General features: G+C 40.6%; 1 protein-coding gene across 3 annotated transcripts in view; it reads right to left on the bottom strand.

The window, feature by feature from the left end:
* The window catches only part of TENT4B (terminal nucleotidyltransferase 4B), a 68,659-nt gene that overhangs the window by 34,469 nt on the left and 18,502 nt on the right, over positions 1–15,688 (bottom strand). The window contains exon 1 of one of the 3 annotated variants that reach the window (XM_087870411.1): positions 7,735–8,724. The exons of the other annotated variants lie outside the window; for them this stretch is intronic. Within the exon in view, the coding sequence (XP_087726537.1) occupies positions 7,735–7,934 (200 nt within the window). The 5' untranslated portion in view covers positions 7,935–8,724. Of the gene's footprint in view, positions 1–7,734; positions 8,725–15,688 lie in introns of those variants that run through there. 3 annotated transcript variants of the gene reach the window in all.

The following is a 15,688-nucleotide window of genomic DNA, read 5'->3' as shown; positions in this document are numbered from 1 at the left end:
TGAGTAGTTGAGACAAAGACCTCAGAACCAACAAAGCTTAAAATGTTTACTATCTTTACAGAAAATTTTGCCGACCCCTGCTCTATGTGTAAGTTCCGTAATCTATCCAAGAGTAACTTGACAGATCAAGTCTACCAACTTACACCATGTACTTCTGCGCATTACCTTCTCTATGACTTGGTGGAGGTAAATAAATCTATGCAGTTACACTTAAAATGTTCAGAAGTACTATAGTAACAACTGTCTTCTCAACATCTTCCGTGCTCCCATCCAAGTTCATATCAAAGGGTCAACTAAGGTCATACTTGTTACTTATAAAAAAAACCCAACAACTAATGTTAACAGCTATGTGTTTATGTATGCATTGAAATTTAGATATAATTTAAAATAAATTTTTCAAGTAGCCATTAGGATGGCACTTATCAAAACAAAACAAAACAAAAAAACCAAAATGACAGCATTGGCAAGGACGTGGAGAAATTGGAACTCATATTACTTGTGCTTTGCTGATGGAAATGTAAAATGGTGCAACTGCTATGGAAAACAGTATGGGAGTTCCTCAAAAAGTTAGATATAGATTTACCATATGATCAGGAATTTCACCTCTGGGTATACAGCCAAAAGAACCAAAAGTAGAGACTCGAAAAGATACTTGTACACTCATGTTCCTAACAGCATTATTAGCAATATTCCAAAGGTGGAAGCAACCCAACTGTCCATCAACGGATGAATGGATAAATACATGGTATATACATGCAACAGACTGTTCTTCAGCAATTAAAAAAGGAAGAAAATTCCAACATGGGCTACAACACGGATGATCCTTGCGGACTTTATGCTAAGTGAAATAGGCCAGCTACAAAAGGACAAATACTATAGGATTCTACTTTTCTTAAGGATCTAGAGTGGTCTCCATCATAGAGACACAAAGTAAAATGGTGGTTGCCTGGGACTGGGAGAGGAGAAGAGAGAATAGTAAGTCAGTATTTAATAGGTACAAAGTTTCAGTTGGCGAAGATGAAAAAGTTCTAGAGACAGATAGTAGTGGTGATGCTTGCACAACAGTGTGAGTATACTCAATGCCACTGAACTATATATGCTTAAAAATGGTTAAAACTGGGGTGCCTGGGAGGCTCAGTCGGTTAAATGTCTGCCTTTGGCTCAGGTCACGATCCCAGGGTCCTGGGATCAAGCCCCGCATTGGGCTCCCTGCTCAGTGGGGAGCCTGCTTCTCCTCCCTCTGTCTGCTGCTCCCTTTGCTTGCGCTCTCTCTCTCTCGGTCAAATAAATATTTTTTTTAAAAAAAAGGTTAAAATGGTAAATTTTAAATTATGTGTATTTTAACATAATTTTTAAAAATTTAGCTAACCAAGAGACTTGTCATTAATAAAATATGACATATCCAATACAACAGATATAAAAAGGAATGAAGTAGAGATTATATGCTACAACACAGACGAACTTTGAAAACTAAGTGAAAGAAGCCAGCCGCGAAAGACCACTTATTGTATGATTCCGTTTATTTTTTTAAGATTTTATTTATTTATTTGAGAGAGCAGAGTGAGAGAGAGAACACAAGTGGGGGCAGTGGGGGGCAGAGGAAGAAGGAGAAGCAGACTCCCCGCTGAGCAGGGAGCCTGACGCGGGGCTCAATCCCAGGACCCTGCGATCAAGACCTGAGCTGAAGGCAGATGCTTAACCCAACTGAGCCACCCAGGTGCCCCAACGTATGATTCCAATTATATGAAATGTCCAGAACAGATAAATCCATAGAGACAGAAAGCAGATTATTGGCTGCCAGGGGCTGGCGGCAAGGAGGGGAAGGGGAGTGACTTAATGGGTATGGGATTTGTTTGGGGATAAAATGTTCTAAAACATCTGGCAATTGTACAACATTGCGAATTATATACCACTGAACTGCACCCTTAAAAACATTAATGATGGTAAATTTTATTTTTGCATATTTTACCATTATTTTTTAAAAAGCATTAAAAATTGCACTGTTCGGGGAAAAAAAATCTCCAACACCTTACTTAGACATCGTGTAGTTAATCAGCAGAGCCACGTCACTGAGAACTAGGTCCTATCCTACTACCAATCACAGCAGTATGTTATTTCACATAAATGCTATTGGTCTAGCGGAAAAAAAAAAACAAAAAGGGCATTTTCTTAATAAATATAATTCTCTGGTTATTTCTTGACATAAATTTAGAAAACTATTACATTTTTAATAGAAATATTTCATCACATCCTGGAATTAGATTAGGGGACTACTTCATGTCATGCATAGAAGAGAACAGTCTGATTTTAGGTGCTATATATAGGAGTTCACACTAATAAGAAACGCATTACACACGAAACCTTGGGGAGAGGGCATGAAGGTGATCTGACAGGAGGCAGCCCAGGGCCTTGGTCTGTGTCTTAGTCATTTGCCCCCAGACCTGTCCGAAGAAGGGAGAGGGTCTTCCCTCAAAAAAGCATTAGGAAGATGTGATCTCCAAGTAGAGACAAATGCCAAAGGCACTTATAATCAAAGGAACATGAAGGTTGTTTCTTCGCAGCTTTATGCCACCATAACTCACTTCCGGTATTTTAAAATCACACTGGCAATGTCACACTTTAAATAGGGACAAGTCAGTGGAGAATTTCACAGTCAGAAGGCACGGTATTCAAGGGTCATGTTAACCACATCAAACAAAACTAATGTAGTAAAAGCCAACTTTACAGATTCTTGGCAGTGAAATTATTTGTAAACACATATATCATGATCTAAGATGAAGAATATAAGCTTTGATTTTGGTTGCATTCAAGGGATAAAGCACTAAGATAAAAACACTAAAAATAAGCAAGAAGAGAAACTGAAGTTACCATTAGAATAACTCAAGTTGGGGCGCCTGGGTGGCTCAGTCAAAGTTAAGCATCTTCCGTCGGCTCAGGTCATGATCCCAGGGTCCTGGGGTCGAGCCCCATGTCAGGCTCCCGGCTCAGCATCCAGCTGCCTCTACCTCTCTCTCCCTCCCTCTCCATCGCTCCCCCCCCCCCCCCACCGCTTGTGCTCTTTCTCGCTCTCTCTCAAATAAATGAAATCTTAAAAAAAAAAAAAAAAAGGAATAACTAAAGTTAATGTGATTAAGAAAAAGAGGCGAGGCGGACCCCCAGCTAAAGGGAAGGAACCCTAACCACCATCATCTAGGCCAGCAAAGGCATTACAGAAAGCAGACCGCAGTGAGATGCCCTCTAAATGGTTCCTACAAAAAAAGAAAACAAAAAGGCAAGACAAGCTTCTCCTGCCAAACTTGCATGTCAGCATCCCTACCTTAACTGTTTGAACTTGAGGGGGAAAACACTGAATTTACAAGCAGCAGAGGAAATTAAGCAATGTTTGTCAAACACTCAGAAATGTGTCTCAAACGGGGTCTGTGGACACTTCTCCCAGTCCATACATTCTCTACGAGAATTTTTAAATTGTGTGTTTTCATTTCAATATGACTCTAAAAACATGAACATAAGCCTGTTCTGGATCATCCAGATGCTTCCCTGGAAACAGAGAGCTGCCCAGGGATTTCCCGGCCCACGTGTGTGCTGCCGTGTTTAAGGGCTAAGGCCAGATAACAGGATTTTAATCAGTCAGTGCTAACAGTCCAGAACAGAGTTAAGAACTGGTAAGAGTACAACGCACATGTGCCAGTTAGCCGTCAGATGTCACCCCCGTGTAGTTTTACTGTTTCCAGAATAGAGGATAGCGGTGAGAGAACAGAGCAGCTACGTGGCCAGGTAACACAGGCATTCCCAAAGAGCTCCCGACACCACAGCAGACAGTACTATATTCACACTGAGTGTACGAGTTGAGTAAAACATCATCGGTCCCATAGAATTAATTTTACTGGTTTCGTCATTTTATCTGTAATTTGTTAATCTTCTTGTTTTTATAATCTTTTAAGCATAAGAAATGTATCCTTGTGTGCATACTTACAATAAAAATAACTCAGGCTCGTGCACCAAGGGCAGTCTATGGGGGAGGAAATCTTTTTTAAAAACAGTGCTGGGGAAAGATCTGCATGGACATTTCTTCAAAGAAGATACCCAGATGACCAATAAGCATATGAAAAGATATTCAGCATCATTAGTTACTGGAGAAAAGCGAATCAAAACCACAAGATACTATTTCAACCAGTTAGGATGGCTGTTATCTAAAAGAAAAAGAAAAAAGAAACAGAAAATCACAAGTGTTGGTGAGGATGTGGAAGATTCAGAACTTCCTTGCACTGCTGGTGGAAATATAAAATGATTTAGCTGTGCTGGAAAATAGTCTGGCAGTTCCCCAAAAAGTTAAACATAGAATTATCATATGATCCAGCAATTCCACTCCTAGGTATAAATCCAAAAGAACTGAGGGGGTGGGGGGATGGGGTAACTGGGGGATGGGCATTAAGGAGGGCATAAGGAGCACCGAGCACCGGCTGTTAGATGCAACTGATAAATCACTGACCTCTGCCTCTGAAACTGTTAAGACATTATATGTTAATTAATTGAATTTAAATTAAAAAAGGGGAAAAAAAAAGAGAGAGCTAAATCCAAAAGCAGTGAAAGCAGAAACTCAAGATACTCATACACCAATGTTCAAAGCATTGTACACAACAGCCAAAAGGTGAAAACAATGCAAAGGTCCATAAACGGACGAATGGATAAACGGAATGTGGTGTAACTACACTAAGAATATTAGTCGGCCGTAAGAAGGAAATTCTAATACATACTACAACATGGATAAACTTTAAAAACATGATGCTAAGTGGAAAAAACCAGCTACAAAAGGACAAATAATATATGATTCTCCTTATATGAGGTACCAAGAATAGGCAAATTCATAGAAAAAGTAGAACAGATGGGGCACCTGGGTGGCTCAGTCGGTTAAGCGTCTGCCTTCAGCTCAGGTCACCATCCCAGGGTCCTGGAATCGAGTCCCATGTTGGACTCCCTGCTCAGCAGGGATTCTGCTTCTTCCTCTCCCTTTGCCCCTCCACCCACTCGTGCTTGCTCTCTGTCTCTCAAATAAATAAAAAATATTTTTTAAAAAATGCAGAATAGAGGTTAGTTACCAGGGGCGGGGGAGGGAAGAATGGGGAATAACTGTTTCATGGGTATAGAGTTTCCACTTGGGATGACAAGAAAGTTCTGGAAATCGTGACTGCACAATGTACTTATTGCTTCTGAACTGTATGCCTGAAAACGCTTAAAATGGTCAATTTTATGTTACACATATTTTATCACAATAAGAAAAACTTAGTAACACTGGATATCTGCCAAAAATATTTTATGAAGATTGTAATTTGAGAGATACTGCTACAGTTAGAATAAAAAAATTAAACTATTTACGTAATGTTTAAAAATACAGACATAAATTACATATATTGCTATGGACATAAACACAGAAGCATAAAAACGTGGATGGAGAGGACGTCTATCTATCTGCCTTGCAACAGTGGTTACCCCTGGGAAAGGAGGGAGGTAAATGGGAGGTGTACCAAAGGGTGTTCAAGTGTATCCAAAAAGCTGTATTCCTTAAGTTTAAAAAAGGAGGGAAGGAAAGAAGGAGAGAGGGAGGAAAAAGAAAAAGAGGTCCCATTTGTTAAATCCAGTACTCAGGGGCTCATTATGGCACTTTGTATCCTCTCTACACCTTTAAAGTAGTTACTAGTAAAAATCCGAAATGACTAACAATTAAAAGTTTACATAATGAGGGGAACCAACCTTCCTTTAGCCAATCTACACAATGAATGAGCAGAGGGCCAACTGACTGGCCGTGTTCCCGACTTCCCGTAAGGAGCACCTCTAATTGCCCTCCTCTCTCTCCACAGATCTGAGACGCCACCAACAGCGATCAGAACCGTCAGTCAGCATTCACTAGCCAGACTGACCTCTCACTCCGAGAACACGACGGGTCCTACAATTTTTGCTTGCCTCCAAGTTGCAAGTTAAGGAAACGCTAGTTCCCATTAGAATTCACGTAAAAACTGCAGCATTTTTACCAACGAACAAGTAAATTCATATCAGGCTAACGATACAGGTAAGACTGTTTCAGGGCACCTGATGGCTCAGTCGGTTAAGCATCCGACTCTTGATATCTGCTCTGGTCTTGATCTCAGGGTGGTGAGTTCAAGCCCCATGTCGGCTCCACGCTGTGCATGGAAGCCTACTTTAAAAAAAAAAGAAAAAGACTTTCATCATCACTTACCACAGGTAACTGAAAAACAGTCACTAATAAAACCGTGAAAGCAACTGCAACTTTTGCCAGTTTATATCAAGACTGTACAAATAAGGTCAGGGTGGAAATAACCCGCGTCTTCCCCCACACAGACATACATGACCGGGTCTTTTCTTCTTCTCCTTAGCTGAAACACTATTTCTATTTCACTACTAACACTATTTCATACTCTGCGTGTATGGGAGATGTGAAAGCGTACCAGGTCAAGATGACACCAAGAACCAAAGGGGAAACCCCCAGGTGTCTACCCGAGAACACTGAAAACGCAGCCCCCACAAAAACCGTTCCTAGCAGCATTATTCACAATAGCAAAACAAGTGCAAACAACCTGTGTCCATCGACTGATGCGCAGATAAACACCACGTGGCATACCCACACAACGGAATGTGACTGACACATGCTACGACACGGATGAACCTGGAAGAGCAAGGCAGACACCACACATACTGCAGGAGTCCACTGACAGGCAATGTCCAGAATCGGCAAATCCAGAGAAACAGAAAGCAGACTGCCAATTACCTAGCGAGTTTTGGGGAAAGACAGAGAATAACTGCTAACGGATAGGAGGTTTCTTTTGGGGGTGATGAAAATGCTCTAAAACTTATTCTGGTGATGGCTGCACAACGCCGTGAATGCACTAAAAGCTATCCGAACTGTACATCTTAAATGGGTGATATGATTTTGACTTTTAAATCAATAAGGCTGTTATCTTAAAAAAAAAAAAAAAAAAAAAAAAGGCAGGGCAAGCTGCCATCACAGCCCTAAAAAGATTCTGCCTTAATTTGTATGCTACCACAAAGCAACATAAGAGGAATAGAAGAGGGGCGCCTGGGTGGCTCAGATGATTGAGCGTCTGCCTTCGGCTCAGGTCATGATCTCGGGTTCCTGGGACGGAGCTCCATGTTGGCCTCCTAGCTCAGCGGGGAGTCTGCTTCCCCCCTCCCTCTGCCTCACTCCTGCTTGTGCTCTGTCTCGCTCTCTCTCAAATGAATAAATAAAATCTTTAAAAAAAAGAGAGAGGAATAGAAGAGTCTGTAAGTCAATAAAAAGAAGATTTATAGATCCAGGTAATGAATGACTTACTCAAACCAAATAAAATCAAAACCACTTGACATTTCAGTTAGCGCATGGACCAAGGGAACAGACAAATTGTTACCCTTTTTGAAATACTGAAAACACTTGCAGATCACATTATATTAGGACCCAAAGTGTCTAGGAATCCCAGGGTCACCATCCAAGGCCACTGAGGGGTGTTAATGTACAAGCAATCTAATGCTAGAGCCCCAGCAGCTCCCCCACATGTCCCTGGAGTCCAGGAATCTGCATCTGCCCATCTAAGCTCCCTCCTGGTACTGCTGGTTTCACAGGATAATCTTCAAACACCCACAAAAGGTAACAACAACAATCCACAAAAACTTTTTACCATGAACTTCCTTACCAATGAGCGCATTATTACACGTCCTTAAACTTACAATGACTTAGGGAGCCCTGTTGCATTCCAGGGAAAGGTACCCAGACCCGGACAATTCTTCGGCATTCTTCTCCACTGCGCAATACAGCCACCCATTTCTGGAACTGCTGCATCCCTCACCTTACCTCGCTCCTGGTCGTATGATCTTCTGGCCAAGGACAAACAGCCACTGTTCTGAGTCAATGGTGCCAAGCTCACCATTGCCTCACTTTCAGATAAGAGAGTGATAAGCGTGAGAAAAATGAAAACACTAGCACACTAGTGCAACCTCAGAGAAGAACATCAAAACAACACACTCGCACAGATGTCAAAACACCCACACCCGCGCCACAAACCCAGGGGGGCAAAAATCTCACAACCACTGCACCAAGACAAAGATAAGTAAAATCTACTTGGAGGGCAGAAGAGGAGCCTGAGCGGCCTTCAGAAAAGTGGTAACGTCCCCTTCCTTGGCTGTTATGCTCACAATCTTCCTGGCAACATATAAAGAAACCCAGCGTGGGGCGCCTGGCTGGCTCAGTCGGTAGAGCACGCGACTCCTGATATCAGGGTCGTAAGTTCAAACCCCACACTGGGCATGGAGCCTGTTTGAAAGAAAAAGAAAAAAGAAAAAAAGACGAAGAAGAAAGCCGGTGATCTTATTTCGAGGAACACAGATGGAGTACAACAGCCCAGAAGCAAACAACACTTTGTGTAAGTCTGCTTCCAGCGCTTTATTCACGATAGAAAATAAAAAGTGACTTCCATGCCCAACAACAGGGGAGAGCTTAAGTAAACCCTCGTGTAGTCCCGTAGGAAAATACATTTACTCCCCTCCAAAAAAGGCTACATTTGTAGACTATGTAAATTCAAGGAAAAGACCATGCAAAATGTAGACTAGGGGAAGCACTAAGACCATGTATGCTGATGAAAATTATTTTCATTTTTTTTAAGGGTGGAAGAGGCAGAGGAAGAGAGAGAGAATCTTAATCAGGCATGGAGCCTGATGTGGGGCTCGATCCCACAAGCCTAAGATCATGACCTGAGGGGCGCCTGGGTGGCACAGCGGTTAAGCGTCTGCCTTCGGCTCAGGGCGTGATCCCGGCGTTGTGGGATCGAGCCCCACATCAGGCTCCTCCGCTATGAGCCTGCTTCTTCCTCTCCCACTCCCCCTGCTTGTGTTCCCTCTCTCGCTGGCTGTCTCTATCTCTGTCGAATAAATAAATAAAATCTTTAAAAAAAAAAAAAAAAGATCTTGACCTGAGCCCAAATCAAGAGTTGAACACTTAACTGACTAAGCCACCCAGGCGCCCCGTTGAAACTATTTTTTTAAACGGATCTTTTACAATGACACAAATAAGAGTTTATGGAGACTAGGAAACAATTGATACTTTATAATGAAGAGTTTCCTTGAAATGGCCATGTTTGATATTTTATAGTCAAACTGACCAAATATACAAAAAAATGATTACATACACAACCGAAGGTTTCTAACACTATTACAATAGGCAAGCAGCAAAGAAAATGCAGAACACATCAAATTCTCTTGGTATTTCCTGCTGTTTTGACACAATTATTCTGGCTACCATTATCTGTTAATCATCTTCACATCACTAACCTAATTCAGCATTTTTTTACAGAATGTTTCCAAGTCAGCACCCAGTACACTGGCATGGGGCACACAGTTATTAGCAGACATTATTTGGGGGGGGGGGGGGCTGCATAGCAAACCCAAGACTCTTCATGTTTATGACAATTACAAACAAAAAGCTGACATTTGCTCTGCTCTTTCGTGTCTGCACTCAAATCCCTGCAAGTTCAGTGACGCCCAGCAAATTCTCCTGAGTCAATTCCATCAGCTTCTGCAGCTCGGCCTGACCCGAGGACAATTTCGCACCGAACCATACACCCCCCCCAACCGGAACCAGCAATTACGCAGCACATGTGCACCCGGAGCCTTGCACAAGAATGCTTACTACAGCCCTGGAAACAGCCTCTGTGTTCATCAACAGGAAAATGGCTTAAAAAATTACGGTACAGCTTTACAGCTGAATTCTACATAGCACTTACATGAACATGTTTCCAAGCAAAAGTTACAAAATAGTATGCACTTTCTTTGATCGATCAACCTGATAAGGAAAAGTTCTGGGAGGATCCACGGGACGTTGGAGACAATCACTCCCGCGGAGGAAGAGGCTGGCACTAAGAAGGGCAGTCACGTGAGACTCCGGACTTTTCTGTAATGTCTTCAGTTTTTACAAGGAGAATAAATGCATGCCTTACCCATATAATTACAATTTAAGAAAAATCTCTGGATCACAGATTGCATATGCTTTATCTGGTATTCTACTAAAGGGATTCCCATCTCTACGAACGCAGGTGGTTTGAACCTAAGCAAAGGCACACCGTCTTCACATTTCAATACACAAACATTCCCCTCTGTACCTCTCCAACAATACGCTCTTCACTGCTTAAAAACAAATGCAGACCCCCCCCACAAAAAAATGGGGGGGAAAAGCGCTTTTAGTACAGGACCAAATTTTTAAAAAAATCTTACACATCATCTCAAATTCTTTAACAAGCATTTTTACTTTTAATCCAAAAAATAACAGCGTTACAAGGCCTGAGCCAACGTTCACTGCACTAAAATGATGTCTGTGGCCCACGTAACTATTTCGAAATTGTTTCATTCACTTGGTCTGGTTTTAATCAACACAGAAGAAGTAGGGGGGAGGCACGGCAATTCCACCTCGAGCACAGCCTCAGACGTTTCCAGGACCCCGTCTCCCTCTCTGACTCGGAGTCCCTCCACAGCAGTGGGGTCTGAGGGTTCTGAGCTCCCTAAGGGATTCGGGGAATTCGCCAGGTTTGGGAACCCATGGTTTCAAAGATGCTTTAAGCAGTACTTCTCAACCTGTCCTGCATCTGATTATTATTTCTTACAGTAGGATGTGAAAGCCACCCCTCCCCCCTGCAGGCCCTATAAAATCAGAATCTCTGAAGAGCGGGTTCCAGTCATCAGAATTCTTTTTTTTATCTCCTCAGATTGAGAACGCTGCTTTGAAGTAACTGGTTTAGGAGTTCCTCTTAGGGAGCTCGTGAAGCAGAACACCATCTGCTGCACGGGCCGCAGGAAACAGCAGCATGCTAGGGGGGCAGCCCAGGCACTGGACACATGGTTTGATCTGCAGTCACAGTTTGGACTGAGAGGGTGCAGACTCTCGATACATTGAGACCTGTTATAAAGTAGGATTAAGAAGCTCTGATTTCAGGTAAAGGCGAAGTCATTCCATTAGCTGTGAAACTTGAAGTGACTGAACCAGCCAAGTCCATAAGCAGAGTGGTCCTTAAATAAATGCATGAATATCTTCTACAAGTATTGGATTAATCAGATACATATTTCTATGCTCATCTACATAAAAACCCTATTCCTGGGGCACCTGGGGGGCTCAGTCGGTTAAGCATCTGCCTTTAGCTCAGGTCATGATCCCGGGGTCCTGGGATCGAGCCCCACATCGGGCTTCCCTCCTCAGCGAGGAGCCTGCTTCTCCCTCTCCCTCTGCCTGCTGCTCCCCCTACTTGCTTTCTCTCTAATAAATAAATAAAATCTTAAAAAAAAAAAAACCTATTCCTCATCATACTGTAAGAAATCCTAACTGAACACAATTACATTCTACCAGATCAATCATAAATGAAAATTAAACTAGTCAAAAAAGTCCCAAAATAAAAACATGTGGCATAAAAGAAAAATTTCAAATAACTTTCACCTTTTTCTTGGCAACATTCTAATTTTTAGACATTTTTTCCATTTTTAAAAATTGTAGTAAAATACACATAACATAAAATTTACCATTCGAACCATTTTTAAGTGTACCGTTCTAGTGGCATTAAGTACATTCACAATGTTGTGTAACCATCACCACTATCCGCCTACAGAACCTTTTTCAAAACCACTTTATTGAATTATCATTGACATAAAATATTTAATATTTAATATATACAACTCGATGAGTCTGGGGATAAGTATATATTCGTGAAACTGTCACCACTGTCAAGGCCAGAAACACATCTACCACCTTCCCAAATTTCCTCCTGCCCCCTTTTTATTTATTTTCTATTTATCTTTTTAAGTGTGTGGTAAGAATACTTACTGTAAGATCTGCCCTCTTAGCCAATTTTAGGTAAACAGTACAGTATTAGATGTTACAGACACTATGCTATACAGATTTCCAGAACTTATTCATACTGCACAACTGTGAGTTTACCCCAAAACTTTGTCATCTTCCCCAAATGAAAGTTTGTACCCATTAACACTAAAATTCCCCACTCTCTTCTTCCCACAGCCCATGCAACCACAATCAGCTTTCTGTCTCTATGAATGACTACTCTCTAGGCACCTCACAGAAGCTGAATCATGCAGTATCTGTCCTTTCTGACTGGTTTTTCTCACTTGGCATGTCATCAAGGTTCATCCACATTGTAGCACAGGTCAGAATTCCCTTCCTTTTTAAGGCTAAATAATATTCCATTGTATGTATAGGCCATATTTTGTTTATCCATTCATCCACCAACGAATACTTGAGTTGCTTCGTTCTGATTTTTCTAGCCACATGGTATTTTGTGTGTGTGTGTGTGTGTGTGTGTGTATTGATGACGTTATCTTTTTGTCAGAGAGAAAGAGACCACAAGCAGGGCGAGTCGCAGGCAGAGGGAGAAGCAGACTCCCTGCAGAGCTCCTTAGTCCAACTCGGGGCTCGATCCCAAGACCCTGAGATCATGACCCGAGCCGAAGGCAGACACTCAACCAACTGAGCCACCCAGGCGTCCCAACCGTATGGTATTTTGAAGTCACGTACAATAAAGATGAGTGAACCTTACATCACCGGCATTTCTTATGAATAAATAAGTACATAAGCAGGCCAGCAAGCAGACCACATTCTAGAACATAAAACACACCTTAACAAATTTAAAAGAACAGCAATCATATAAAGTATGCTCTGGCATTAAACTAGAAATCAGTAACAAAAAGATAGCTGACGAATCCCAAAATACAATATTTGGAGATTAAACACACAATACTTGGGAGACTAAATAAAACATAAGTTAAAGAAGTCTCAAGAGCTATCTCTAACTAAATGAAAATACAACTTATCAAAACTTGTGAAATTTAGAGAAAGCAGCACTTACTAAAAAAAACTTACAGCACTGAATGCAAATATTAGAAAAGACGGACCTAAAAATCAATTACCTAAGTTTCTGCCTTACAGAACTAGAAAGAGATGAACAAATTAAATTCAAAGTAAGAACAAGAAAATAAAGTTAGAGTGGAAATCAATAAAAATAAGATCAATAGAGAAAAATCAATGAAACCAAAAGGTGATTCCCTGAAAAGACCAGTAAAACTGATAAATCTCTAGTCAGGTTAACGGAGGGAAAAAAAGAGAAGACACAAATGACTAATATCAGAAATGAAAGAAGGGCCATTACTACCATGCCTAAGGACACTAAGAGGATAATAAAGGATTATTATGAACGAGTCTTTTTGATAATCTAGATGAAACAGACCAATTCTTTGAAAGAGACGATCTATCAGAATTTACGCAAGGTGAAGGGCACCTGGGTGGCTTAGTTGGTTAAGTGTCCGACTCTTGGTTTCGGCTCAAGTCATGACCTCAGGATCCAAGGCTGGAGCCCCGCGTGGGGCTCCCTGTTCAGTGGGAGTCTTCTTGCCTCCTTCTTTCTCTGCCCCTCCCCCCACCCCTGCAAACTCACGCTCTCTCTCTCAAATAAATAAATCTTTTGAAAAAATTTAATAAAAAAAAGAATTTATACAAGGTGAAAAGAACCATCTGAATGAGCCTATATCTCCTAAGGAAATGAATCAATAACTAATAACCTTTTAAAACTGAAAACAGATGGATTCACTGGTGAAATCTACCAAAAGTTTGAGGATGAAATTATCTCAATTCTCTACAATTTCTTCCAGAAAACAGAAGCAGAGCAAACACTGTCTAACTCATTCTATGAGGCCAGCATTACCCTAATCCCCAAACCAGACAACGACATTAGAAGAATGAAAAAATTCAGCCATCATCTTTCATGAACACAGACATAAAAACCCGCAACAAAATATTGGTGAACTAAATCCGACAACGTACAAAAAAATGACACACCATGACCAAATAGGATTTATTTCAGGTATGCAAGACTGGTTCAAGATTCAAAAATAAATATATGTAATCCATCACATCAACAGGCTAAAGAAAAAAAAATCCTATGATCATATCAATAGATACCGAAAAAGCATTTGAAAAAATACAACACCCAGTCAAAAATTCTCAGCAAACCAGAAACAGAAGGGAAGTTTCTGAACTTGATAAAGAACATATACAAAAATCCTAGAGCTAACATCAAACTTAACTGAGTAGAAATTAGAGACTTTCCTGCTAAGATGAGGAACAAGGCAAGATGTCCACTCTCACCCCGTATTGAGCATCGTATTAGAAGCCTTAGCAGATGCAATAATACAAGAAAAAAAAAGTATACAGACTGGGAAGGAAGAAATAAAACTGCTTTTGTTTGGGGGCGCCTGAGTGGCTCAGTCGTTGGGCGTCTGCCTTCGGCTCAGGGCGTGATCCCGGAGTCCTGGGATCGAGCCCCACATCAGGCTCCTCCGCTGGGAGCCTGCTTCTTCCTCTCCCACTCCCCCTGCTTGTGTTCCCTCTCTCGCTGGCTGTCTCTATCTCTGTCAAATAAATAAATAAAATCTTTAATAAAAAATTAAAAAAAAAAACTGCTTTTGTTTGGTGATAACATGATTATCTACGTAGAGAATCCCAAAGAACAACAAAAAAATTCCTGAAATTCATAAGCCATTAAGGTTGCAGATACAAAGTTAATAAACAAAAGTCAACTGCTTTGTTACATACCAGCAATAAACAACAGGAATCTGAAATTTAAAATGCAATACCATTTACATTAGTATCAAAAAAAGAAGAAGAAGAAATACTTAGGTATAAATCTAACAACATAGTGTAAGATCTCTATGAAGGAAACCACAAAACTCTAACAGAAGAAATAAAAGAAGATCTAAAGAAAAGGGAAGCAATTCCAGGTACACGGATAAGAAGACTCAAAATTGTCAAGATGTCACTGTCATATCTTCCCAACTATATCTACAGATTCAATGAAATCCCAATCAAAATTCCAGCAAGATTAGGTTTGTGCATTATCAACAAACTGATTCTAAAATTTATATGGGAAGTTGAAAAAACAAAAACAAAAACCCAGAATAACCAATACAACATAGAAGGAGAACAAAGTTGGAGGACTGACACTATCTGACGTCGAGACTTACTAAAAACTAAAGTAATAAAAAACAAAAATAAAAAGAAACAAAAAAACTCACTAAAGTAATCAAGACAGTGTGGTACTGGCAAAAGAAGACACAAATAGATCATAAAACAGAACAGAGAGTGCAGAATGAGACCTATAGAAAATATAGTCTACTGATCTTTAACAAAGGAGCAAAGGCAATTCAATGGGGAAAAGACAGTCTTTTTAGCACGGTGACAGAACTGGACATCCACATGCAAAAAAATGAATCTAGACATTGATATTCCACCTCCAATAAAAATGAACTCAAAATGGATCACAGAACCTAAATGCAAAACACAAAATTTATAAAATTCCTAGAAGATAACTTAGAAAATCTAGGTGACCTTATGTTTGGCAATGACTTCTCAGACACAATACCAAAAGCACAATCCAGGAAAGAAAGTATTGCTAAACTGAATTTCACTAAAAGTAAAAACTTCTGCTTTGCAAAAGACACTGTCAAAAGAATGAAAAAGCAAGCCATAGACTGGGAGAAAATTTTTACAAAACATATATCTGATTAAAGGACTGGTATCCAAAATATACAAAGAACTCTTAAAATTCAACAGTAAGAAAATAAGCCAATTAAAAACCAAGCA

This window comes from Ursus americanus, chromosome 21 (genome assembly GCF_024610735.1).
Source record: "Ursus americanus isolate L20-20 chromosome 21, mUrsAme1.1.p, whole genome shotgun sequence".
In the NCBI taxonomy this organism is placed as follows: domain Eukaryota; kingdom Metazoa; phylum Chordata; class Mammalia; order Carnivora; family Ursidae; genus Ursus; species Ursus americanus.
This window is presented reverse-complemented; position numbering and strand designations above follow the sequence as displayed.